General features: G+C 41.4%; 2 protein-coding genes across 17 annotated transcripts in view; one reads left to right on the forward strand and one right to left on the reverse strand.

Moving 5' to 3' along the window:
• The window catches only part of abcf3 (ATP binding cassette subfamily F member 3), a 102365-nt gene extending 76712 nt beyond the window's left edge, over positions 1 to 25653 (reverse strand). For 2 of the 4 annotated variants that reach the window (XM_043702561.2, XM_087993390.1), the window contains exons 1-3: positions 25550 to 25653; positions 2936 to 3080; positions 2149 to 2225 (exon numbers count right to left, since the gene is read on the reverse strand). In XM_043702561.2, coding sequence (XP_043558496.1) covers positions 2149 to 2225; positions 2936 to 3080; positions 25550 to 25622 — 295 coding nt within the window. In that variant the 5' untranslated portion in view covers positions 25623 to 25653. Of the gene's footprint in view, positions 1 to 2148; positions 2226 to 2935; positions 3081 to 8795; positions 8890 to 9261; positions 9394 to 25549 lie in introns of those variants that run through there. The other 2 variants (XM_043702562.2, XM_087993391.1) reach the window with 2 other exon arrangements.
• Positions 25654 to 25796: 143 nt separating this feature from the next.
• The window catches only part of LOC148148281 (uncharacterized), a 77598-nt gene continuing 76605 nt past the window's right edge, over positions 25797 to 26789 (forward strand). For 4 of the 13 annotated variants that reach the window (XM_087993399.1, XM_087993400.1, XM_087993397.1 and 1 more), the window contains exon 1: positions 25823 to 26077. The gene's annotated coding sequence lies outside the window, so the exon portion shown is untranslated. Of the gene's footprint in view, positions 26078 to 26789 lie in introns of all 13 variants that reach the window. The other 9 variants (XM_087993407.1, XM_087993405.1, XM_087993406.1 and 6 more) reach the window with 4 other exon arrangements.

A 26789-nucleotide genomic window follows, 5' to 3' on the forward strand; every position in this document is an offset into this window, starting at 1 on the left:
CTGTTCTGCTATTGCCCAAGATCATTTGGGTATACAAAATACACTTTGGCAAGTAGTCAGATCCAATCTCTGCTATAGAGGAGGGTGTGGTCTCTCAACTGGCTTCAGTACACTCAAACTTCACTTTCCTTTTTCTGCATGTTCAGCCTCCACACAGCTGTAGAAACAACAGCCACAGATTTAGAATGTATGTGCAAACACAAAGTGCTGTGAGTAAATTTGATCAGCTACAAGCACAAATTGTCATGTCGGAAAACAACTCTATCACAGCAACCAAAGTGTGGCCTAAAAATGGTGAGGAGTGGGGACATAATATTCAAAGATACAAAGTGTTCAAAAAATCAAGTCAGGATAACAGAGAAGATTTATAGCATTGAAAAGACTGGACATATTAATGGGGCATGGAGAGAATCCATTTTGTTTGATAAGGCTTGCTTGAATATGTCAAACCAACAAAAACTGTTTTCATTAGTGAGGGTACAAAGACTAGGGGCAAAGATTTAGAATTTTACATAAGGAATGCAGAGGGAATGTCAGAAAAAAGTATTTTTTAAAATGTGGCGAGTGATTATGACCTGTAACTTTCTGCCCACAAGGGCAACAGAAGAAGAGGCAATCCATGATTTTGAAATGTAATTAAATAGACATGTGAAGAAAATAAACGTATAGGTTGACAGGGATAGAGTACAATAATGGGTTTTTAAAAAAAATTCACTTAGTTGCAGGTGTTGTTGGCTGGCCAGCATTTAAAGCCCGTACCTCATTGCCCTGGAGAAGGTTGTGGTGAATTGCCTTCTTGAACCACAGCAGTCCATGTGCTGTAGGTACATCCTCAATGGAAGAATATGATTTTGAACCAGTGACACTGAAGGAATGGCAACATTTTTCCAAGTCAGTGTGGGAGCTGCTTCGAGGGGAACTTGCAGTAAGGTTCCCATGTATCTAGTGCCCTTTTTACTCATTCATTTATGGATGTGGGTGTTGCTGGCTAAACCAATATTTATTGCTCATCCCTAACTGCTTAAAGCTAACTGCATTGCTATGGGAGTGAAGTCACATGTAGGCCAGATCAGTTAAAATGATTTGCTCTACAGAAAGCTGGCATAGACTTGATGAACAAATATTTTAATATTCACTCATGGGGTGTCTTATCATTGTCCATCTCTAACTGGTCTTAAGTGCTGCCTTTTTGAACTACAAGTTCTTAGGGCATAGGTCGACACAAAATGCCATTAACAGGGGAGTCCAGGATTTAACCTAGTATTAGATTTAAAGTTCTGGGTCAGGATAATATGTGCCTTCGAGGGGAACTTACAGGTGGTGGCACACCCATACACTTGCTGCTCTTCTCCTTCTCAATGGTCGAGGTCCTGGGTTTGAAAGATGCTGTCAAAGGATGTTGTGTACGTTTCTGCAGTACATACTCTTGCCACTGCATCTATGGTGAAGGGAGTGAATGTTGAAGGTGGTGAATACGATACCAATCAAGTGGCTGCTTTGCCTTGTATTGTGTTGAATGTGAGTATGGTTTGAGTTCCATGTAAAAGCAAGTGCAGATCCTGGGGATGTGTTTCATGCAGATAGTGGGCCAGCTTTAAGAGAACAGAAGGGGAGTTATTCTCTGCATATCTCAGCCTCTGGCCTGCTCTTGGAGTGACAAAGAGCTCCTTCTGTGCGACAAATCACCTCTATAAGTAGTTCTGAATGGTGTAAAACTTAACTCACTGAAACTAATCAGGTCTTGTGTTTTTAAAACAAAGCAGGCTGAGGGGTGTGGGATTAGTTATCAGATCTTTTTTCCTTAAAGTGCATCTTGAAAACCCCAGTTTCTTAGTTTAACTGTGCAGTTCCAAATGTGGTGTCAATCTATACAGACTGCACAAATCCCAAGTTCAATTCCCTTTCTAAGCAATGAACCAAACTTGTCCAAAGCAGTGATGCATATCTCTAATCTAGCAGCAGTAATCTGTGAATCACATCTTAGCAAACTTCAAGTCGAGGTTTCAAGAAAGGAGAAACCCCAGTGAAGGACACAATGTCCAGGGTAATAGAAGGAAATTAATAAAGAAATTGGTTATATAAAAGACTGACACGAAGAACAAAGTTTCACAATGCAGAGATATTACAGGACTCCAACATATTACTCACCAGCGTGCCCAGTCATTTGCGAGAGCTGTATAGGAGCTTTCAACAGCACATTTGATTTTGAGGAGTTGGATGTATTGCTGCCAAGTAAAAGCAATAATTATGTTAGCTACAAGCCTGGGTGACACAAAGATAACATGCCACTGGCCTCAACTGTTCACACACAGATATAGAATTTTGAAAACTATAACAATAAATCATTAATTCATACTAATCCATAAAAACATATTTGCAGGAATGTGACAAAGTTGCAACATTGCATATTAAAGTTCCTTTTATTAATGAGGCCTTTTTTCCATGAATCACATCTTCACCCATTACAGAGTCAAGAAAACTCTAAGATTTTCACCCATGATCTCTCTTGTTGAGGTCAAGCTGCACTAATTCATTCTGTCTCTCTCTCTCGGTCTCTCTCTCCCCCTTTGATAAATGGCATCACAGTGGCATTACTGGAGCAAAGGATAAACATTATTTTATCACCAACTTGATGTCTGCACAACTTAGGCATTTGGTTCAACTACTACAAAGTTGACAACTGCTGAATGTTGCATAGTTACAAAGGATGAAAAGTTATCACATCATTCTGTAGTAACACATGCCCACTGAACAAGGCACAAACATGGTATATCTACAATGTTGTGCAAGTCAAAGTGGAACGTTTTCCTGTTATACTGATGCAGGTTTTGACAGTACAGGTTTTAAAGGAGTTTCATTTACAACTATTTAAGATTTTTCATCTTGCTGACAAAACATCCATGACACAAAAGTATGAAAGAAAATGTTTACTCACAGTTTAAGGGTGTTAAACATTTTTTGACAAATCTCTCGTACGTCATCTTTATTTTTTGAAACTGACACTTCTTGCAGAACATCACCAACTGCATCAAAAATTTCATCAACAGATTCAAAATCAGCAGCACTGCTATCCAGAACACCTGGGAAAAACAATATCTCATTCTTAATAGTGTTTTAATATGAAGTTAGAAAGGTAAGCAAAGCAGGTATGAACACACAGATATCATATTGCATATCTTAAAGTAAACTTGCACCAAATATGACACCTCACTATCAATATAACTAGTACTGCCAGTTAAATTTCAATGAAATACAGTGCTTGGTGTATGGAATTATCATATGTTCTCCACGAGCACCGACAGCAAAGCAACAAACTTGCATTACACAGGACAGGGTCAGTCACTGTATTACAACAGGATACAGTATTTCTGGAGACAGGTCTGCCACTACCCAACACTGAGACACAGTACTGGTGAGCACATGGCTGCTATTCTTTAATATTGGAGACAGCACTGGAAGAGACAGGTCTGACATTCTCGGACTCTGGCAGAAAGTACTGGTGGTTACAATTCTGATTTGTCTAAGACTGGTATAGAAATTACAGGCTCAGTCTGTCTTAGGGAAAAAAAAAAGTACAGCTCTGCTAATTTTGATGGTAGTAATCAGTAATTTGAGGCAGTGAGTAAAGAATATTACACAAAAAATTCCAAGTGTAATTTGTTTTAATCAATAGCATTTCAGTACTGTCTTGAATCTATTACAATAAATAAACGTGATGACAATATTAAATAAGTTTGAAATTATAATGCAATGTATCCTGAAACTGAAATTTCACTCCTTGCTGAAAACAGATAATATATAGAAATAGAAATCAAGCAGAAATCATTCTGGACCAATAAAATGAAAAACAAATGACATGCAATGAACATATTGGACAACTGACGGAAAGAAATCTTGGTGAAACGATCAACACACATCACTTCGTGTTGGGTTGACTGCTCATAGCTCAGTTCAACTGTAAAGATTCCTGATTGCTAGTTAGCGATTCCATTTCTCCTTAGCAATAAGTCTGGAATCAGTCTCCATCAGTAAACTAGGAGAAAATGAGGTCTGCAGATGCTGGACATCAGAGTCGAGTGTGTGTTGCTGGAAAAGCACAGCAGGTCAGGCAGCACTCGAGGAGCAGGAGAATTGACGTTTCGGGCCAGAGCTCTTCAACATCGATTCTCCTGCTCCTCAGATGCTGCCTGACCTGCTGTGCTTTTCCAGCAACACACTCTAGTTCTGTAAACTAGTCTGTTCACCTTATTGTATTTTATTCTAAATTTTTAACTTCATATATACAGAGGAACTTCAATTACCCGAATACCATTCATCCGAAAGTTGGATTATCCGAAGGAGATCTTGAGGTCCCGACAGAAACATTAATTAAACACCGATCGCACCTTTTGTTTATAGAGATTAAAAGTGCTGCTGACAACAGTCCTGGACTGATGGGAGCGCAGGCACCATCTCTAAGTGACTGACCTCCCACCCTCTCTCCCCCACACTTTCCCTGGAATTGTACAGAGGGGTGTACCCTAAAACCCCCTTCCCCAGATAATCTCTATCGCATTGTCCTGTACAGGCAAAGGTGGAACCTGTCAAAAAGTTGCAGTAAAACATTATGTTTGGGTGCGCGCGGCACACGCGCTATTGGGAGACTCATCCTCCAAAAGGTAGTAGGAGCAGCAGCAGCAGTAGTCTTGTCGTGGGTGTCCAGTCCGGCTGATCCAGAGACGGGATTGGGGATGGGCGGCGGGGGGGCGTTGGAGGCAGGCAGAGGGCGGTGTTGGATGGGCTGGGGGGCAGGCAGGGGGCCATGTTGGAGGGCAGACAGGGGCGGTTTTGGACGGAGATTGGGGGCGTGCAAGGCAGTGTTGGAGTGGGTTGGAGGCGGGTGGGAGGGGCAGTGTTGGACGGGGTTGAGGGGGGTGGGACCTCGCATGTGCTGTGCTGCTGCCTAGTCTGAACAGGGAGCAGACTTAATAGAAAACTCCAAGCCCCAGGGGAAAGGCATTGAATAGATTAACCGAATAATCAATTATCCAAACGAAATAGTGCCTGCCCATCTTGTTCGGATAATCGAGGTTCCCCTGTATATGCCATTAATAAGATTGCCTATTTCCACCTCTTTCTCTTCTCTAACTGCATTGTTGTCTCAGCTTATATAGCTGAAAACTCATTGAACTAACTTCTTGACTCAACTATTCCAGTACAGTCCTAGTGGAAATCTCACATTCATTCTCACACCTCTGCGAAGTACCCATGTCTTTACTCTCAATGAGTTACAGTTTCTATCATTCCTTGTTGACCTTAGCTAACAAGCAGCCATTTGACTTGAAAAGTCTGTTCTCCAATCCCTCCATGGCCTTGCTCTTTAATTCTGTCATCTCCTCCAAGCCAACAATTCTCTATTTGATCTATATTCCTCTAGATCCCGCCTCTTGAACATTCCCAATTACAATCATTACACTGGTGGTTGCTCTTTCAGCTCCCTGGAGCGCAAGCACTAGATTACTGTCCCGATATACCTGGTCTCAACCTTACTTTTCTGATTTAAGATGCTCCTTAAAAGCTTCTTTTACTTTATGCCCGAATATCATACTTTGTATTAAATGCCTCCATGAAATACCTTGCGATGATTCACGCTGTTAAAAATGTCATAAGTTTTACTTGCTGAGGAATAGTTTCAAGTCTTTCCAATAGATATGTGCATTCAAACACATTTGGGTTTTTCCATATAATCTTTGATCATTTTTGCAGAAACAGAATTTCTAGGCTCAGGAAACATTCTCTGTTTCACCAAATATAAGACAAGGAGCACGGAGTGTGTTCAATTTTGGCAAAAAGGTCAAAAAGTTCTAAAACTTATAAAAACTTGCCAAAGAATTACATCAAAACTTCATGGATAGTCCTGAAAAATTGTTCATGGCGCATCATCTCTGGGTCTCTCAAATACAGCTATTATGTACAGTCCTCACAAAAGTGAACTCCGATTTGAAAAGGACAAGTGCACAACATTTTCGAAGCTATTTATGTGATATGATCTTAACATAAAGTTGCCAAACTAACAACAATGTAATTGATAGCAAATAATATCGAAGTGCTTCAACATTCAGCATTTTACTTACACCAGCTGCAATGTACTATCAGTATCAGGAAAACAATGTTATTGTTGAGGATATAGCCATACCACAATTTATTACCATTGATAAGATGACTCAAGTTATTGATAACTTCAGAAATATACGCCCCTCAATCACTCTCAATCTGTCATTCAATGTGGAAATCAACAAGCGCATTGCAAAAATTGTAGCTATTATGTCTAAAGCCTTATCATGTGTGGACTAAGAACACTAAATTTCAAGGTTACAAAAAAAAGTCCTCAGAGGACTCTTCCACAGTGATGAGACTATGAGTAATGTTCCCTGTAAGCTACGTGCATGCATGACTATGCAGAAGCTCAAAAAAAACACATGCATACCATTGCAAACAATATCATTTTAATTTTTGTACCTTTGATTGAGGACTAAAGTGGGGAAAAAAGAACCGTTTTAAATCAAAGACTATGGAAGGAATCACAGCACTTGGAATAGCAAGTTGCTGAAACTCATTGTGATGTTTACACTGCTGCTTTTTTCAGGTGGTAGGGAAAAATATTTGTAGACAGCACAACACCATCATTGCACCGAGAGTGAAGGTTGGTGGAATGTTACACCTCATTGTGTTAGAGAACGGGAATTCTAGCTCCACTATTCCCAGGGTTGTCACAAAAATTGTTAAGCCTGTTTAAAGTACGCAAAGTTGTTATTTTATCTACGATGCACTCAAATCAACAGAAAACCTGGACCAGATTTCTGTATCATATAATGGATTCTAACCACAGGTAAACAATGGTGAACACTCGACATATAATTCTGCTAGTGAAGACACTAAACCTTTTCTAAACTTTACTTTCCATCTTAATGAACAATTCTCTCTTTAGCATTTATCTGCAATGGAATTGCAGAAAAAGACTGTCCATTAATCCTTTCGCATTGCATAATACCCACTCTTGGATAGCTTGTTCTCTAGTTAATTCCTCAATGTATTGATCTTAAAAACCATCATGTATACATTCCATGAAATCCGCCTCCACAGTATCATTGCTAGTTTGGTTTGTCCAATCTATATGGAGTCACCAATGATAGCAGTTGTACCCTTATTGCATGTACCTCTATGCTCCTGTTTATTTCCTTCCCTTACATTTCTGTAGTGGAGGCTGATAAACAAGCCCCATCCAAGATAATTCACCATGAAAAAAAAATTTGCTGACTGTCTTCAATTTTCCATTTATTTTATGAAGAACATTTTAGGTTTCTCATATTATAATCCTTCGAAGATTACCCCTTGGCCGGGCATTGACATGTGATCAGTTTATCTGGTTTATTGCTTTGTCAATTTGACGACACTCTGGCCCTTTAAGATAATATCTTAACATAATATGTTTTGAAGGATATTTGAAAAGGACCTATGCAGTATTTTCTCAGACATCCCCTGATATTCTGTGATTTGAGAGATCATGTCAACAAAAAGTAACATAAACTAAGACACGAAGATGCAAAGTTCAGAGTCACCATGAAAAGCCAAAGGATTAAAGTGTCAAAGTGAACAAATGTATTAGGAACTGAAAGAGGACATCGGTTACTGAGCCTGTTCCATTCTAGATGGTTTTCAGAATGCTGTCTTCAGTTATAGTCTCCCTGCTATAGAAAATATGTTGTTAAACTTGAAAGGGTTAAAAAAAAGTTAAAATGATGTTGCTGGGATTGGAGCATTTAAGCCATAGGGAGAGGTAAAACAGACTAGGACTTTTTTTCCCTACAGCGTCAGAGGCTGAGGGGTGAACTTATAGAGTTTTATAAAATCATGAGGGGCATGGATAGGATGAACAGCTAAGGCATAGGTTGAAGGTGAGGGAGAAAGATTAAAAAGGATCTGAGCAGCAACTTTTTATGCAGAGGTGATGCATATATGAAACAAGCTGCCATTACAACATTTCAAACACACCTAGATGGGTACACGAACTTGGAAGGGTTGAGGGGGATATGGGCTAAATGCTGACAAATGGGACTCGATCAGGTTAGATTATTTGGTCAGCACAGATGAGTCGGACAGAAGGCTCTGTTTCCATGATGTATAACTTTATATGCTAAGCCTATCAACCTGCCTTGCTTTACACCCTTGCCGTTGCCTCACCAAATTTATCTGATTTTAGTCGATAAAATAAGGCAAGTCCCAGCAGCTAATGCAATTTTGGGGAAAGAATTCCACATTGTGTATCACTTTTTGCAAAGAAGTGTTTCCTATTCTACCAAATGGCCTGGTTTAGATTTTAAGATAGAAAAACTTTCTACCTAACCTGTTGATTCCATTAAAAAAAATCAAAAATCTCAAGCAAATCACCCCTTAATCTTAATCTCCCATATTCCAGGCATAAGTCTTGAGGTCTGAATACAGTTTGGAAGGACACAAAATGTCATTTAAAAACAGCACAATCTAACTCATAGATCATAGCTGACCATGGCAACGTAGTTAAAAGTAAGAAGGTCAGGATAAATAAGGTAAGAGGTGCAAAACAAGGGAAGATCACTGATACGCAGATGGGTTCAAGAACAGAAACTGAGGAATTTGATCGGTGGGTACACAGTGTCAAGTTTTGTTTCTGTCAAGTATTTTATTTTATAACAAAGCTCAAGAGTATCTAGTTCTACAAAGCTGGGGAGGAAAACTGGGCTAATTAACTTGGGTTCAGATGAAAGGTTTAAAAGTACCTTTCCCAGTTGGGAAGCTGAAGATCGGTGCCACACTTCAACCTTGCTCATCGTCACAAACAGCCCTAGTGACCTTAAAAACTCCAAAGGAAACCTAATGGGGATCATAGTGGAAAAAAAACAAGTCAAGTTCTGACAAACATTTGAATAAATTTAGTTGGCTTAAAAGTCGTTGAACTTTCAGTATGGAGGAAAACACAATTTCAAAAATCCCTGATTAGAGAAAACAGTGACAGCTGTTCAAAGAAAAATAGAATTAACATTGTATAAAGTCTTTAGAAGAATACATAAACAGAAACATTGTACTATTAAATCAAAAGATACAGAAAGAATATAGAATTTGAAAGATGCTATAGTCTTAGAGTATGGACTTGCTCAGCTCTCCCGAAGTCCAGTTTGAAAACCAAAGAACTGTAACATTAGTATTCGATGGCACCAAAGCCACATGCAGCCTACGTCCACTTACGACAATCAAAAGATTTATGTTCAGTGCACTATTTGATCTCCAAACAAATCTGATGATGGAAATCTTAAGTAAAAACAGAAAGTGCTGGAGAAACAACAGGTCTGGCAGATCTGTGGAGAGAGAGACGCAAAGTTAATGCTTTGAGTCCAAAGACACTTCTTTGAACTTTGGAATTCAGTGCTGCTCACTCTCCTGTTGTGCTGTATCAGTAACATCCACAGCCCAGGAGTGAATTTTAAAAAAGAAGGAATGGAATGAGAGGGTTATCCAGACTTCCACAGAACATGCTAAAAATAGAGCTATGAATTCTGTTCCTCAAGTTCCCTTCTAGTGAGTGTTTGTCTCCTTCAGAGAACTATATTTAACTCGGTGGATTAATATATCAGAAAATCACATGAATGAACCTATGTCCCATCACTCAGAATACAACCATGAGTTTTAGGCATAATTCAAATGCTATTTTGAGTTTTGCTTAACTTTGTACTCTTCACGTCAATGAAATATAAAGTCAGAAGTCACACAACCCCAGGTTATGGTCCAACAGATTTATTCCTTAATCAGGTGAAGTGAGGGGGAGCACACAGACACAGAGCATTTCCGCCTACATATTTTGTACCTGTGTGCTTCTCTCCACTTCACCTGATGGAGCAGCACTCCAAAAGCTTGTGATTTCAAATAAACCTGTTGGATTATAACCTGGTGTTGTCTGACTTCTGACTTTGTCCACCTCAGTCTAATACCGGCATTTTCACATTAGGGAGTACATGCAACATATATTGGCATTGTCCCCTTGCCGAACATGGATTGCTATCCAATTTTAGGAGTTGCAAAATGAAACTCATTGGCTTGCTTTCAGAGATGAAAAGTAAAACCTGAACTTGGTCCAGCTACTGAACACTATCAGCTGTCTTGTGACACTACTCATTAAAACAGATGAAATAGCAGTGCTCTCAACTTTAGTCCCAAGACGATCCCATTTCAATGCCCAAACGGAGAGCTGGGAGTTGCTGAGCAGGGGCAAATAGCTACATCCACGATAATTTAGGAGGCTACAATGGGGTCGTATTGCTAAGGTGGGTGCGTGTGTGATCCCAGGACTGTCCTATCACTTGTTTTGCTGTGCAAAGTATCTCCACACCATTACGTCAATGTCCACAAAAATACTTGATTAACCAAGTGAAGCACTGAAGAGATCAGTCAATCAGGGCAGTGAAAAACTGCTTGATTGACAAGGTTTGGGGAAAAGAACAATCACACCTTGATGACAGTCACCACTGGACAGTTTTGCCACTTCATTGGAACTCTCAACCTCAGGTAACAAAGGGTGGAATGGGGTTGAGGGTGCACGAGGAGAGAGCAAATTAACGACTTTGGCAACATGCTGTCGATTGATAAAGTTTACAGGCGATATTAAAATTCAAAATGTCAATAGCTCTGATTTCCATTCCCATTTTAAACAAGAATATGAGCTCAGACAGAACACTTGGTATTTGGGAAACTTCGAGTCAGAGAATCACAGAGATGTACAGCATGGAAACAGACCTTTGGTCTGGTACTGGGGTTCGAGTCCCCGGAGTGGGTGGGGGGTAGGGGAGGGGATGTGATTAAAGTTCAAGTCCTCTACAGGGTACTTGAGTTCAAGTCCCCTGATAGGTTTGTTAAGGTTCGAGTCCTCTGCACTCTGCTAAGCTTTGAGCTGTGTTCAAGTGGGAATCGATTTATGGGTATCATTGTTAAATCTGAAACGGTTAAAGTACCTTTAGGCAAATGGAACAGACACCTGATAAATCGGGTCTTCCTGGTATCTGTTAAGAAAGGTCTGCCACGATAATCCACGTGATGAGCTATATTATCGTAGATTGAGCGCCCACCTGAACAAATTATTACCGTTCGAGGAATCTGTAGAATAGAGAGCGATTGAGGAGGGGGATCCGGCACACAGGATCATTGAGAGGGACCAAGGTTTAAAATCTTACCTTGTGGGCCTGTCCGTCTCTCGACGCCGATGTCCTGGACGGCTGCTGACACCATCCAATCATAACTATCCATTTGGATCCTGCCAACTACGCCAATATTGTCATCCCGTTCCCCCCCATCTCAGTTTCACAAACTTGATTGAGTTTTTTGAAGAAGTAACAGAGGATTGATGACGGCAGAGCGGTAGATGTGATCTATATGGGCAGCACGGTGACACAATGGTTAGCACTGCTGCCTCACAGCGCCAGAGACCCGGGTTCAATTCCCACCTCAGGCAACTGTCTGTGTGGAGTTTGCACACTCTCCCAGTGTCTGCGTGGGTTTCCGCCGGGTGCTCCGGTTTTCTCCCACAGTCCAAAAATGTGCAGGTTAGGTGAATTGGCCATGCAAAATTGCCTGTAGTGTTAGGTGAAGGAGTACATGTAGGGAAGTGGGTCTGGGTGGGTTGCTCTTTGGAGGGTCAGTGTGGACTTGTTGGGCCGAAGGGCCCGTTTTCACACTGTGTGTAATTTATTCTAAAAGTAAGGCGTTCGACAAGGTTCCCTATGGGAGACTGATTAGCAAGGTTAGATCTCATGGAATGCAGGGAGAACTAGCCATTTGGATACAGAACTGGCTCAAAGGTGGAAGACAGAGGGTGGAGGTGGAGGGGTGTTTTTCAGACTGGAGGCACTGTGACCAGTGCAGTGCCACAAGGATCGGTGCTGGACCCTCTACTTTTTGTCATTTACATAAATGATTTGGATGCGAGCATAAGAGGTATAGTTAGTAAGTTTGCAGATGACACCAAAATTGGAGGTGTAGTGGACAACGAAGAGGGATACCCCAGATTACAACAGGATCTTGACCAGATGGGCCAATAGGCTGAGAAGCGGCAGATGGAGTTTAATTCAGTTAAATGTGAGGTGCTGCATTTTGGGAAAGCAAATCTTAGCAGGACTTTTTTTAGATTAGATTAGATTACATTACAATGTGGAAACAGGCCCTTCGGCCCAACAAGTCCACACCGACCCGCCGAAGCGTAACCCACCCATACCCCTACAGTTACCCCTTACCTAACACTACGGGCAATTTAGCATGGCCAATTCACCTGACCTGCACATCTTTGGATTGTGGGAGGAAACCGGAGCACCCGGAGGAAACCCACGCAGACACGGGGAGAACTCCACACAGTCAGTCACCTGAGGCGGGAATTGAACCCGGGTCTCTGGCGCTGCGAGGCAGCAGTGCTAACCACTGTGCCACCGTGCTGCCCACCAAGACTTATACACTTAATGCTAAGGTCCTAGGGAATGTTGCTGAACAAAGAGATCTTGGAGTGCAGGTTCATAGCTCCTTGAAAGTGGAGTCGCAGGTAGATAGGATAGTGAAGAAGGCATTTGGTATGCTTTCCTTTATTGATCAGAGTATTGAGTACAGGAGTTGGGAGGTCATGTTGCAGCTGTACAGGACATTGGTTAGGCCACTGTTGGAATATTGTGTGCAATTCTGGTCTCCTTCCTATCGGAAAAATGTTGTGAAACTTGAAAAGGTTCCGAAAAGATTTACAAGGATTTTACCAGGTTTGGAGGATTTGAGCTACAGGGAGAGGCTGAACAGGCTGGGGCTGTTTTCCCTGGAGCATCAGAGGCTGAGGGGTGACCTTATAGAGGTTTACAAAATTATGAGGGTCATGGGTAAGATAAATAGGCAAAGTCTTTTCCCTGAGGTCGGGGAGTCCAGAACTAGAGGGCATAGTTTTAGGGTGAGTGGGGAAAGATACAAAAGAGACCTAAGGAGCAACCTTTTCACGCAGAGGGTGGTACAGGTATGGAATGAGTTGCCAAAGGAAGTGGTAGAGGCTGGTACAATTGCAACATTTAAGAGACATTTGGATGGGTATATGAGCAGGAGGGGTTTGGAGGGATATGAGCCAGGTGCTAGCAGGTGGGACTAGACTGGGTTGGGATATCTGGTCAGCATGGACGGGTTGGACCGAAGAGTCTGTTTCCGTGCTGTACATCTCTATGACTCTATGACTGTTATAATCAACAAGTATCAATAGCAGAGACCAAGCCCTTTATTGTTATACAGTGAATGTTCTTAACCTTGTTAACTGGATTCATACAATGGATACTTTTTCCCTTGTTAGCTGATCTTGCATACTGAATTCTTCCAATATTATTAAATGGCTTTACATAATGACTGTTTTTTCACTTTGTTAACCTATTACCCTTGCCTCCAGCACGCCATTGTGAACTCTAAGTTCTTATCTGATGTGAGTCATGCTCAGCTGAACCTCGTTTCACAAAATTCAAAACTTAACTCTTTCCTGCCTGCTTATACCCTGTACACATTTTCACATGCCGACCAGATATACTAAAATTAATCCAGTCCCATTTTCCAGTACTTAGTCCATATCCCTCTAAACCCTTCCAATTCATATAACTATCCAGATGCCTCTTAAGTGTTGCAATTGTACCAGCCTTCACCACTTCCTCTGGCAGCTCATTCCATACACGCATCATCCTTTGCATGAAAACGCTGCACCTTAGGTTCCTTTTAAATCTTTTCCCTCTCACCGTGAACCTATGCCCACTAGTTTTGGACTCCCCAAAGCTAGGGAAAAGACCTTGTCTATTTACATAATCCATGCCCCGTATGATTTTATAAACCTCTCTAAGGTCACTCCTCAGCCTCCGACGCTCCAGGAAAACTTCTGTGTATATTTTAAAAGACTATTTATATAGAACCTTCCACATTCTCAGGACATTACAAAACATCTCCCAATTAGTTAACTGTTTTTGAAGAGTAGCTACTGTTGCTCTCAGGTAACACATAGCAGCCAATTTGAAATCTCTTCTCAACATGCAGCCTCTCACATGGTAGGCTGTTTTTTTCTTACAGTACAAAGCAGCTCTTAGATTGCTGTCTTGAACTGTAGAACTCCTGCAGAAATGCATATACTCTTGCCTCTCTGTCCATTTTACCCCTTATTCTAGGCCAAATATTTTACTAGGCATATCGTATGAAATCGATCCTTCTTCTCCAAACAAACAGCTTCACTATTGCAAGGAAAAATTTAACATCTAGAATACAAGATTAATGAACTTGCAAATCCGCTGATACTCTGAATTGAGCTTTGCAACTTGACTTTCTAGTGTGGTCTCTATTACATCATTTAGCAGAGAAAGTATGGTGTAGATTCTTGAAGACTGATTATCCCACCTCATTCACCAAAATTCACCTAAACATTTAAATGAAAATAGTAAAAGCTAGAACTATTCAGCCGGTCAGATAGCATCTGTGGAGAGACAGTACTTTCAGCATTTTCTGCTTGCTTTTAGATTTCTAGCTTCTGCGGTATTTTGCTTTTGTAAAGGTTTAGTCGTATTATTGCTATGCTTTTTGTTCCCTCCCTACTTTCTTGGAGATGCTATTACTGCAGAAGGCTCATAGCCCTTTGAACACTTTTTAAATCAGCAACTTTTGAGTTAAGTTGCCAACACAAAGGCCTTTCTGACCTGTGATAGCATTGCACTGAACCCAATCCTGTCAACATTCACATAACAACTTTTAACGGAAAATAAATTCCCTTATAAAATCTCCCTAAACAGGCCAAAGGAAAGGAAGGATAATAAGTTAATATGAGATACCAAGGATGGAAATTCCATGAGAGTTCAGACAACCTAAGGTACAGCCACCACAGCAGAGCTAAAGAAAGGAATGTACAAGAGGTCAAACTCATGATTACAGAGATAGGGAAAAATGAGAAAACAAAATTAAACAGAAATATGACAACTTTAAATTTCAGGCATTAGGCCACTTAACCAACTAGGACAGAGATGATGAGCCAGCAAGGAGAGGATGCGAGCAGATTTTTGGATGAACTGGATTTTTAGATATGTGAAACAAGTGAGGCAATTCTGGAGAAAATTGGAGTAGGCAAAAATAGAAATGACAAAAGGAAAAGAGATCCACCAATTAGACACCAAGATTGGAAATAGTAGTTTAAATGGAGACAAAAATTGGGGCAGCGTTCAGAATGGTCTGTTACAGTGTGGACTTTGCAAGAAGGATTAGTGGGCGAATACAATGATTCAACAGGCTTTAATCTTTCGAGGGAAGGTGGAGTAGGTTGGGCCCACATCCTCTGGAATTCAGTGAAGTAGTAAAAATAAGATCCTGAGGGAACTGACAGTTTAGATCCTAAGAGAATGTTTCTGTGTGTGTATGTTTGCGCATATGGTGGGGGCTGAGATGAGAGGCAGGTGGCATTCAGAACCAGAGGCAGAATTTAAAAATTGGCATCTTCCATTTAACACTGAAACAAGGAGATTCTTCTTTTCTCTTAGCAGGTTATTAACTTTGGAATTCTACTGGAGGATGGGTATATTAGAATATACCTGAGGAAGGGCTTATGCCCAAAACGTCGATTCTCCTGTTCCCTGGATGCTGCCTGACCTGCTGCGCTTTTCCAGCAACACATTTTCAGCTCTATATTAGAATATACTCCAAGCTAAGCGAAAACTGTTATTCAATCATTAAGAGGTATGGAGAGCTGACAGGAAAGTAGAGCCAAAGCCACAATCATATTGAATGCAGAACTGCCAGTATAGAAGGACCAAATGACCCAAGTATTGTATTCTTAACAATATTTACTTTGAACAAAACCGCAGTTTGCTCACGCTTGAATGCTAGACAATCATTTTTCCAGAAAGGGGAGAATGAGATCCCCAGGAGGATGAACAATGGCTGACTCTCTTTTCATATACTTCATGAGCACAAAGGCATGCATCACATAAACTACTTTATCTCAAATTCAGAACAGCTAACATACAGTGAGGATTTGGTTAATTATAATTCAGCCATAAGGATAAGAAGAAGAAGAAAATGACATAACAAGGAATTTTGATACTCCTATCCATAAATTAATGTGTTTCTCTCATTTTTTGACATGATACAAGTGCTTAACTGAACATAAGCTTGCTTATCTCTAGATATTTGTGATTTTACAGAACATGGGAGTTATAACTTTACTATTCACTGTCATGTGTTGACTTTAGCCACTTGTTCCCTTTTACACTACAGGTGTTTCACATCAGTTTATTTTTGCATTCCAGGTGAAAGTCACAAGGATTAGCTGCTCGTTTTAAGTTTGCAGTAAATGAAATGCAGAAGTGAACCAATATCTTAAAAAAAAGGAGGGAGTGAAAAATTGTTAAGCTCAAATCCAAGTTATGTTTTCCCTAACTGTATAGAGCTATCTATTTGTGTTTCATAGGAAAGTGATATCAATAGCTGGGCAAAAGGTAGCCTGTGAGGAAACTTGAAACATTGATCGATGTACTGTCAGAGACGGTTGGTTCACTTTAGCTGGACAAGCTGGAATGCACTTCTGCATCTGTCAACGTAACTTAGTGGAGCCTCACCAAACTATTCATTTCATTCAATGGTTTGATTACAAAGCATTCTCAGAACTCCTCTGCAGATGCACCCGACCTGAAACTCACCCCAGAGTCTGACGTACAAAGTCCCATTTTATCACTTGTGCAACTGTGTTTGGCTGAGCCCCAAACTTTGTTTTCAACTAAACTCTATTTGCTAAGACTGGTGAATTGCAAGAACCTTAGAGAGATAGAGATGTACAGCACGGAAACAGACCCTTCAGTCCAACTAGTCTTCGCCGACCAGATATCCCAACCCAATCTAGTCCCACCTGCCAGCACCCGGCCCAAATCCCTCCAAACCCTTCCTATTCATATATCCATCAGCAAACCAAATACAGCAAATACTTCTGAGTAATCTCACATTGGCATTCACCTCCACACCATTTGCTTCATTCTCTATCATTCAGTTATTTTTCTGAACCATTTATATGGGTCACTTCAAAGGCTCACCTGAGAACAACTCTCATGCCTCATGCTTTGAGTAAACAAAACTCAACTTGTTTGCCCTTCATTCTGTAACTTCCAAATATTCAAACTTAGAACAAGGATACAGAAAAGGGGCCTGACAGAGCAAAACAGGAAAAGTAAACGGCAAGTTAAAAATGAATGTCAAGAAACAATTCTGCAATGATGACTACTGGAGTAGTGTCTGGAGGAGGACAGTGGGGAGAGATTCATTCAACAAGCAGATGATGTGATGAAAACTGGAAACAAATGGTTCACGTAAGGATGACTACATTACACTGCTTGATAACCCTCTTCAGTACTTCTCTTGGCTTGTCTCTGCTCACTTTTACTCAATGTGGCCTCAGTTATCTGCTTTCTCAAGTTTTTGTTGGGCTGGACAGCATCCACTGAGCCTCAAAGGACTTTGACTCACAGGTTCTACTAAATCTCATCCTAGAAGTGCGATGATAGGCTTTTCTTTCAAATGACAGATTAGTCAATAACATTTCTTGCAATCTTGCTATGCAAATGAACATGTTAGATTTTCATACACTTGTTAAGATATTTATACATGCCAGGATTTTAAAGATAAATGTAACAATGAGATAATCAGTGGCTTTACATTCCCCTGCATATATTTTTAAAATTTTGCTAATCTCAGACCTGGAATACATGGAAGAAAAGTTTTTAAAAATTCAGCGGCAATCGTTGTTCAATTGGTTTCTGTGGAGAATATCAGAGATTAAGTATGAAACTCAGCCATAAATTTGGCAAACTGCTGAGCAGTTTGAGTGACCACTGTCGTCCTCCTGTTGCTCTTTCTTACGTTGTGATTAAGTTAAAGTCTCACGTGATTCTTTTTCCTCAGGTACATGGAGTTCTTCCTAATTGAGGCCAAGACTCTACACAGATAGGCTTCGGTGATCAGGCCTAAAAGAGTTAACAGCTCTTAACTCAGTAAAAGGGTTCAGTTCTGGATCCTCTTTTGTTTGTCATTTATGTAAATTATTTGAACAAAAATATAGAAGGCATAGTTAGCAAGTTTGCAGATGATACCAAACTGTCTACTATGCCACCAAGTTAAGAAGATTTTCTGAGATTACAAAGGGATCTTGATCAAATAGGTCAATGGGCTGAAAAATGGCAGGCAGAGTTCAATCTGGATAAGTGCAAGGTATTGCATTTTGGTATAACAAACAAGGGCAGGATTTATACAATTAATAGTACAGTCTTGGTTAGTGCTGTAGAACAGAGGGACCTAGTGATACAGGTACATAAATCTTTGAAGTTTGCGTCACATATACACAGGGCGATTAAAAAGGCATTTGGCATGCTCAACTTCATTGATCAGTCTGTTAAGTATAGGAGTTGAGAAGTTATGTTGAGGTTGCATAAGACATGGTGAGGTCTCTTCTGGAATATTGTGTCCAGTTCTAGTCGCCCAGTTACAGAAAGGATATTAAGCTGGAGAGGGTTCAGAAGAGCGATTTTTGAGAAGATTTGTATATCACGTGGAAGTTCACGTTGTACATATGCTCACTGAGCTAGCAGGTTTGTTTTCAGACATTTCACCACCATGCTAGGTAACATCAGTGAGCTTCCAGTGAAGCGATGGTGTTCTGTCCTGGTCTCTTAAGGTGGGTGATATCATTTCTGGTTCTTTTTCTCAGAGGTTGGTAAATGGGGTCTAAATCGAAGTGTTTACTGATGGAGTTCCAGTTTGAATGCCAGGCCTCTCGGAGCTCCATCAATTTGGACCCCATTAACCAACCTCTAAGAAAAAGAACCGGAAGTGACATCACCCACCTTAAGACACCAAGATACACAGATAGAAAGCATGACAGAACACCAACGTTTCACTGGAGGCTCACTGATGATGTTACCTAGCATGGTGAAGTCATGTCTGAGAACAAAGCCACCAGCTCGGCATGCAAACTTACAACCCGAGGGTTCAGAAGAGATTTACCACGATGTTGTGGGTATGGACGTTTGAGTTATATAGAAAGGCTGAATAGGCTAGGACTTTTTCCACTGGAGCATAAGGGGCTGAAGGGTGACCTTATCAAAGTTTATGAAATAATGAGGGGTATAAATAGAGTTGATGGTAGTTGCCTTTTCCCTAGGTTTTGGGGGGGGGGGGGGGTGGAATTTAAAGGCAGCACATTTTTAAAGGTGAGAGAATGAGAGAAGAGAGATTTTAAAAAGACATACGGGATAAATTCTTTTTACACAGAGGATGATTCCTGTTTGGAATAAACTCCCTGGGGAAGTGGCAGATACAATGTTTAAAAGTTATGTGGATAAGTACATGAATACAAAAGGCTTGGAAGGATATGGACCAGGAGCAGGCAGGTGGGACAAGTTCAGTTTGGGATTACATTTAGCATGGACATGTTGGACCCAAGGGTCTGTTACCATGCTATATGACTCTAGTTGGTTTCACAGCATCAAACATCCTCCTACAATTCTCAGAAGTGTAGTTTTTCAAGGATTTTTGATTCATTCTCACAATTTGGGTATAACTGGTAAAGCTAGAAGTCAACTATCCACATTAATTTGATGTGGTGTTTCTCATCAAACCACTGTGGACTCAGGGGTGATGGCTCATTCACAAAGCTATTAGGCCAGGAGGCCCAATATTTTAACTTACTAATCATGAATGAAAAAACAGTGATACAAGCAAGTAGAATGGTGTGTGACTGAGAGGAAATTGTGGAACTGTTGCATTTCCCATGCATGTGCTGTCCTTACCTATTAAGTAATGATAGTCATTGGCTTGGAAATGCTCTGAGTATTTGTATAGAGTACACCAACCTTTGTGTCATCAGCAAACTCAATAAGGGAGCAAATATTTCAGCTAATTGGCATCTATTTTCATCACTATAGCTTTAAAGAGCTTGACAGGGTAGATGCTGAAACATTGTTACCTTTTGAGCAAGAGTCTAGGATCAGAGGTCATAATCTCAATGTAAGGAGTCACCCACTTAAAACAAAGCTGAAGAGGATTTTTTTTTGTCTCAGAGGTTAGTGAATCTGTGGAATTCTTTGCAGAGGACTGCAGAGTTGAGTTGCTTAGCACATTCAAGGCCATGATAGAAAGATCTTTAATCGGGGTAAGGATTTCATAAATTATGGGGACAAAGCAGAAAAATGGATTTGAGAATTATCAGACAAAATCTAATTGGACGGCAGATGAACTGCTCTTACGTTTTATTGTCTCTGACTCCACCCCGCCTTAGATTACCTACTGCTTAAACTCTCATCCATTCATTTGATACCACCAGGAACAACTGCTTCAATGCATTTCTGGTTTATCTCCCACTTTCCACCCTCCGAAAATCTGATGTTATCTAAAATTCTGTGGTTCATGTTCTGTATGCTTACTGATTTATAATGACCCCTCAATTAATTGGGGTCTCAATTTAACAACTGTCATCCTTATTTCTAAATCCCTCCATAGCTTTCAATTTCCCAGCCCTACAACTCTTTTAAATATCACTCTGTTCCAATTTTGGCATCTTGAACATCTCCAATTATACTTGTTCAACCATTGGTGCTGTACCATCAACTGCTAAGGCCCTGCATAAAATTCTGACTTCAAAAGAGTCCTTAAAATCTACTTCTTTGATCAAGTCTTTGGTTATCTGCTTTTATTATTCTTTGTATCAGAGTACAAAATTTTGTTATGCTGCTCACCTGAATCACCTCGGAATGTCTATTGAATGCAAGTTCCGGTTTTACAAAAGTTCAATTGATCAAGGTATAGTTATCTGTTCGGGGTAATAGAGAGCTGGACACAATAACCTTATACAACACCATCTTGTGTTTAATCATCAGGTCTGCTGATTCCTATGTGCCTGAGCCCATGTATTTTCTGTTACAGTAATTCACAGTAAGACAATTATCAAGCTGGGGAATACAAACAATTGCCAAGAAGCAACTTGTAATGGTCCTGATTTTGAGTAATGTTTTGTGTGAATGAAAGACTTGGACATAATGGGAAAAGGTGAACAATTTAAATATCCAGTTTGGAGGAGAATTAAAAGGATGAGTTGGACAGAAAAATAAAGAGTGCTGCAAAGATTAAATAAACAAAAATTTACTGAACGTAATTAGGAACAGACTTGGCAAGGCACATCTTAAAAAAGAAGAGACTTCCAAAACACATGTGATGATGATGGAGAACCAAGGTCTCAATACCAGAACCAAATGTGCCAAGGAGAATTATGTTCTGATGAATCCCTTATATCCTGCAACATTGACAAAATGTTGTGTGTGAGCATCTGAATGGCATCTTCAGCAACTGATTTAAAATTAATCTTGGTTCAATCTAACACAACCATACACAACTTATATTCATATTTAACAAATCAAAACGGCTGAACAATAGTGTGAACTGTTCTAAAAAAAAAGTCAGAAATTGTTGTCCTTAGATACTAAACTGTATTCTCAACCTTAACACTTATGTTTCCATGAAGCTACAATTCAGGAATTTGTAACACGTGCTTTCTATGAAAGCACATCTCAACTTACTTCCAGATTTGAGAATCAAGGCATTTGTTAACAATTTTCAGCTTGTTGCCTTAAAGAAATAAATGTCAAAAAAGCACTTTTTAAACTATAACCTTAGAGGGTCAAAGTATCAGTGAACTAAAACATACAATGATGACTGTGATATTAAACAAGGAACCCACAATGACTAAGACACCATGAATAGCTGAAATTTAAAGGTGGAATGCACCAGGGTTTTAACAGAATCAAATGTCCCATTATAACAGAGCAGCAACTACCAAGTCAAACAGAAAAACTATGCACCCAATTCAAGCCATGGGAGTAAGGGCAGAAAAGACTCCTGAGGCTAGTGTCTTGAATCAGAGTTTTGACAAAGATGTGAATATTTCAATGTCAGAAAATGAAGTGATTTAACAAAAAAATAAGAATTGTCTACAATTATTTTTACAACTGAGTCTACTGCCTGATAGAGAAGTGGAGGGAGATTCAATCATAGCTTTCAATAGAATTGGACAATCATCTGAAGAGAAAAACATTGCACTACAGGAAACGGCTTGGGCTTGGAACAGCCCAAGTTGCTCTTGCACAGGCACAGCACAAAGGTACAGTATACTCATAGCAAATTTGCACAAATATTTATACAAAGTACTAAGAATTTTTAACATACTTATTGAGAGATGAATAATGGACACTAAGAACACTGATTTGCCAGAATAATTATAGTGGGCACTTTGATGCCCAGCTGACAGGTTAGATAGGAATTTAATTTAACATTGCATAAGAGCTGACCACCCAGCATGCCATAAGGACTGACCCTCCAACAGGGAATTGTTCCCTCAACCATGAGGTCAGTTGGCTGGATGCCTGGTCTACAACACAGAGTGACACCAAAAGCACAGATTCAATTCCTGCTACTCACAACGTTACTCCCTCTACAAAGGGAGAACACCTATAGTCTGTCCATAAAAACCCTGCAAGCTTCCAGTTGCCTTTCACTTCAACACATCATTCTGCTCCTTGGTCAACATTTTGGTCTTGGGCTTGCTGCAGTGCTCTGACAAGACTTGAAGGACAGCATCTCATTTTCCACTTGGGCAGTAAGCAGTCTTTAGGATTCAATAGGGAATTCAATAATGTTGGAGTCTGAACACCTCCCTCTATGTTGTTTATCCACTCCCAAACTCCAGGCCCTGTTATCACGTTGAAAAATGTAATGCCAGAAAAAGCACAGCAGGTCAGGCAGCATCCAAGGAGCAGGAGAGTCGACATTTCAGGCATAAGCCCTTCATCAGGAATGTGGAGGGGGAAGGGGGCTGAGAGATAATAGGGGGGAACGGAGGAAGGCAGATGGGATGCAGATGGAGGGGATTGTGATAGGTCAAGCAGGTAGGTGGGAAGGAAGATAGTCAGGTATGTTAGGTCAAGAGGGCGGTGCCAAGTTGGATGGTTAGATCTGGGATGAGGTGGGGAGATATGACCATAAGACCATAAGACATAGGAGTGGAAGTAAGGCCATTCGGCCCATCGAGTCCACTCCGCCATTCAATCATGGCTGATGCGCATTTCAGCTCCACTTACCAGCGTTCTCCCCGTAGCCCTTAATTCCTCTAGACATCAAGAATCTATCAATCTCGGCCTTGAAGACATTTAGCGTCCCGGCTTCCACTGCACTCCGTGGCAATGAATTCCACAGGCCCACCACTCTCTGGCTGAAGAAATGTGTCCGCATTTCTGTTCTGAAATGACCCCCTCTAATTCTAAGGCTGTGTCCACGGGTCCTAGTCTCCTCGCCTAACGGAAACAATTTCCTAGCATCCACCTTTTCCAAGCCATGAAAACTGGTGAAGTCAATGTTGATGCCACGTAGGGTCATGAGGTGGAAGGTGAAGCTTTCTTCCTCCAGTGGTGGGTGGATTGATTTGGCGGTGGAGGACGGCCAGGATTTGAATGCTCTTGGGGGGGGGGGGGGGGGGGGAGTTGAAATGGTTGGCCACAGGGCTTTGGGATTGTTTGGTGCGTGTGAACCAGAATTATTCCCTGAGCCACTCTGCGAATTGGTGCTCGGTCTCCCTGATGTAGAGGAGACCACATCAAGAGCAATGGATACAGTAAATGAAATGGGTTGATGTGCAGGAAAATTGCTGCCAGATTTGAAATGATTCTTTAGGGCCTTGGACTGAGGTGAGGGAGGTGGTGTGGGTGCAGGTTTGTGCAGCAGAGAAATATGCCAGATGTAGAAGATGGGTTGGTGGACAGCATGGGATCTAATGAGGAAGTCACGGAAGGAATTATCTCTGTGAAACGTAGATAGGGTGGGGAACAAAGTATATGCTTGGTTTCCATCCTCCCATCCCCACACCTTATCCCAGATCCAATCCTCCAATCAGCACTGCCCTCTTGACCTGACCTACCTGTCCATTTTCCTTCCCACCTATCCACTCCACCCTCCCTACCAACCTATAATAATCACCTCCCACTTGCATCCATCTATCGCCATCCCTTCTACTTGTCCCTCACCCCCACCCCCAATTTCTCTCTCAGCTCCCAATTCCCTCCTGATGAATGGCTTATGCACAAAACATCAACTCTCCTGCTCCTCAGATGCTGCCTGACCTGCTGTGCATTTTTCCAGTGCCACACGTTTCGACTGACTCTCCAACATGACTTTGGAACCCTCCAACCATCCGGCATCAATGTGGATTTCACCAGTTTCATTTCCCCTTTCCCCACCTTTTCCCAGATCCAACTTGCCAACACGGCACCCCCTTCATGACCTTGTCCAACCTGTCCATCTTGCCTCCCATCTATCTTCTCCACCCTTCTCTCTGACCTATCACCATGACTCCCACCTTCATCTACCTTTCACACACTCAGCTACACTCCTCCCAGCACCACTCCTCTCCTATTTATCTCTCCAACCCCTTGGCCCAACAAGACTTATTGCTGATGAAGGGCTTTTGCCAAAAATGTCAATTTTCCTGCTCCTTGGATGCTGTCTGACCTGTGCTTTTCCAGCACCACTTTCTCCGTTATCATGGGCTGCTTTCAGCACAGTCAACCCATTTCACCTACTTATTATCCCTGTTATCAACTTTTCTCCTTCCTTGCCTTGCTATCAGCCATCCCTTAGTCTGTCTTCTTATTCTCTGAACTCCCTCACAACACATCCACTTACCCTTTCCTCCTCTTCCCCCAAACCCTTCACTGTCATCAGCATAAACAGTAACCTTTCAGAGCTGTATCAGCTCAGGAGGAGGGTGACTGGATTCAAAATGTCAACTCTGCTTTTTCACCACTGATGCTGCCAGAACTGCTGAGTTTCTCCACCAATTTCAATTTTACTTCCGGTGTTCACAATCCGCAGGTCTTTATTTTATTCAATTCCTGGCTGAGATAACCGTGAAGGTTCCATTTTCTCATCATTGCCCCCTGGCCTGAGGCGTGGTTGACCCTAAGGTTAAACTCACAACTAGTCATCTCTGTCTCTCTCTCTCTCTCTCTCAAGGAATAACTCCATGATCCTCTGGGACTATAGCGACTTCAACTTACTAATAGTATCAACCTAGACTTTGAGCTCCAGTCTATTGAATCCACGTTCTGTGACTCGGTTTTGGGTACAAGTGGGGGCGGGGGGGTAATCAGTGTTAGTCACTGAGCGGCGCCTCCCCTTTGGAATGAGGTGGTCGACAGTGCAATTAGGCAAACCAGAACGGACAGAAATCATATCACAGTCGAACCGTTAATTCTCCCTGCAAATACTACGTAACCCGCTAAGTTTATCCGATTCTATTTCAAACCGACCGGGCCCGGGTTTCACCACCTAATACAGATAGGAACCTGTAAACGGAACTAACTGTCCGGAAGGGGAACTCAAATCGCTGTGAGCAGTGACCAAACCAGAACATGGACGGAGCTTCTCTCACCTGTCACGTATTGGAAAAGCTCGGAGTCGATGTCGGGGAACTCGTGCCGGATGATTTCTACATAAGTCGCCATATTCGCTCCGCCAGCCGGCCGGCTTGTCAGCACCGCGCCTGCTCAATGATGCATGTGCACAACGCTTGCCGGGATTTGTAGTCCCAGAGCAAAGGTTAACGTGAGGCAGCCGAGGTCGGTGGACTTCAGCTCCCAGGAGGCAATGCGCAAAGGCCCTCGGTCACCCCTAAGCCTGGTGGGTGTTTGAGGGGGTGGGATGCCTGTGATTGACAGGCATGGTCGTGTAGTTGGAGTAGGGTAAGGCCTGTGGTAGCGCATTGACCAAATGTTTACTGATCTCACTGGGCAAAAGTTGATTGATTTTGTTCATATTTGAACTTATACTGCTTTTCCGTCAAAATGTGGGGTTTACTTTCCATTCTTCTTTCTTCATTTGAGAGAAAAAAAACCATTGGACATGGAACTCATCCAATTCTGTGTGGCAGAAGCTTTGAATCTTGAAAAGTGCTAATAAGGTAAGATTGCTGCTTCTGCCTGACAAAAGCCTTAGGCAATTGTGAAGAAGTCATATCAGACTCAAAAGTCAACCCTGTTTCTCTCTCCACGATGTTGCCAGACCTGCTGAGTTTCTGCTTTTATTTCAGATCTCCAGCATCTGCAGTACTTTGTTGTAACCTGGTTTTGTTTATGATTTGGAGGTGCCGGTGTACAAAGTTAAAAATCTCACAACACCAGGTTATAATCCAACAGGTTTATTTGGAAGCATTAGCTTTCAGAGTGCTGCTCCTTCATCAGGTGATTGTGGAGTATAAGATCATAAGACACAGAATTTATAGCAAAAGTTTTCTGTCCTTTGTTCAGTTTCATTGCAGGTTGGGTTTAGGATTATTACCACCTTTGTCAGTTGTGAGATCTTGCTGAGCACAAGTTGACTGCAGCTTTGGTTTCTTGCATTATTACTGTGACTGTAGAATTGATTGGCCAAAGGGCAGATTTACTGTTCATTTCTTCTTGCCTTGGAGTCTTGTATTTTCCTCTTCAGTTTTTGTGAAAGTCTGCCATTATCAATTTCATTTAGTTTTATAACAGTATGTGTGGGGGCAGGGGCAGTGCCATCAACATAATATGGGAGGAGGTTTCCCTCTGCCTCTCTCAGACAATAAAATAGGAGCAGAATTATGCCAGAGACCAGATATTGACAAGGTCTACCAGTAACTATAGGACATA

This window comes from Chiloscyllium plagiosum, unplaced genomic scaffold, assembly GCF_037043375.1.
Source record: "Chiloscyllium plagiosum isolate Xiang-an unplaced genomic scaffold, Cpla_swu_hap1 HiC_scaffold_13, whole genome shotgun sequence".
Classification (NCBI taxonomy): Eukaryota; Metazoa; Chordata; class Chondrichthyes; order Orectolobiformes; family Hemiscylliidae; genus Chiloscyllium; species Chiloscyllium plagiosum.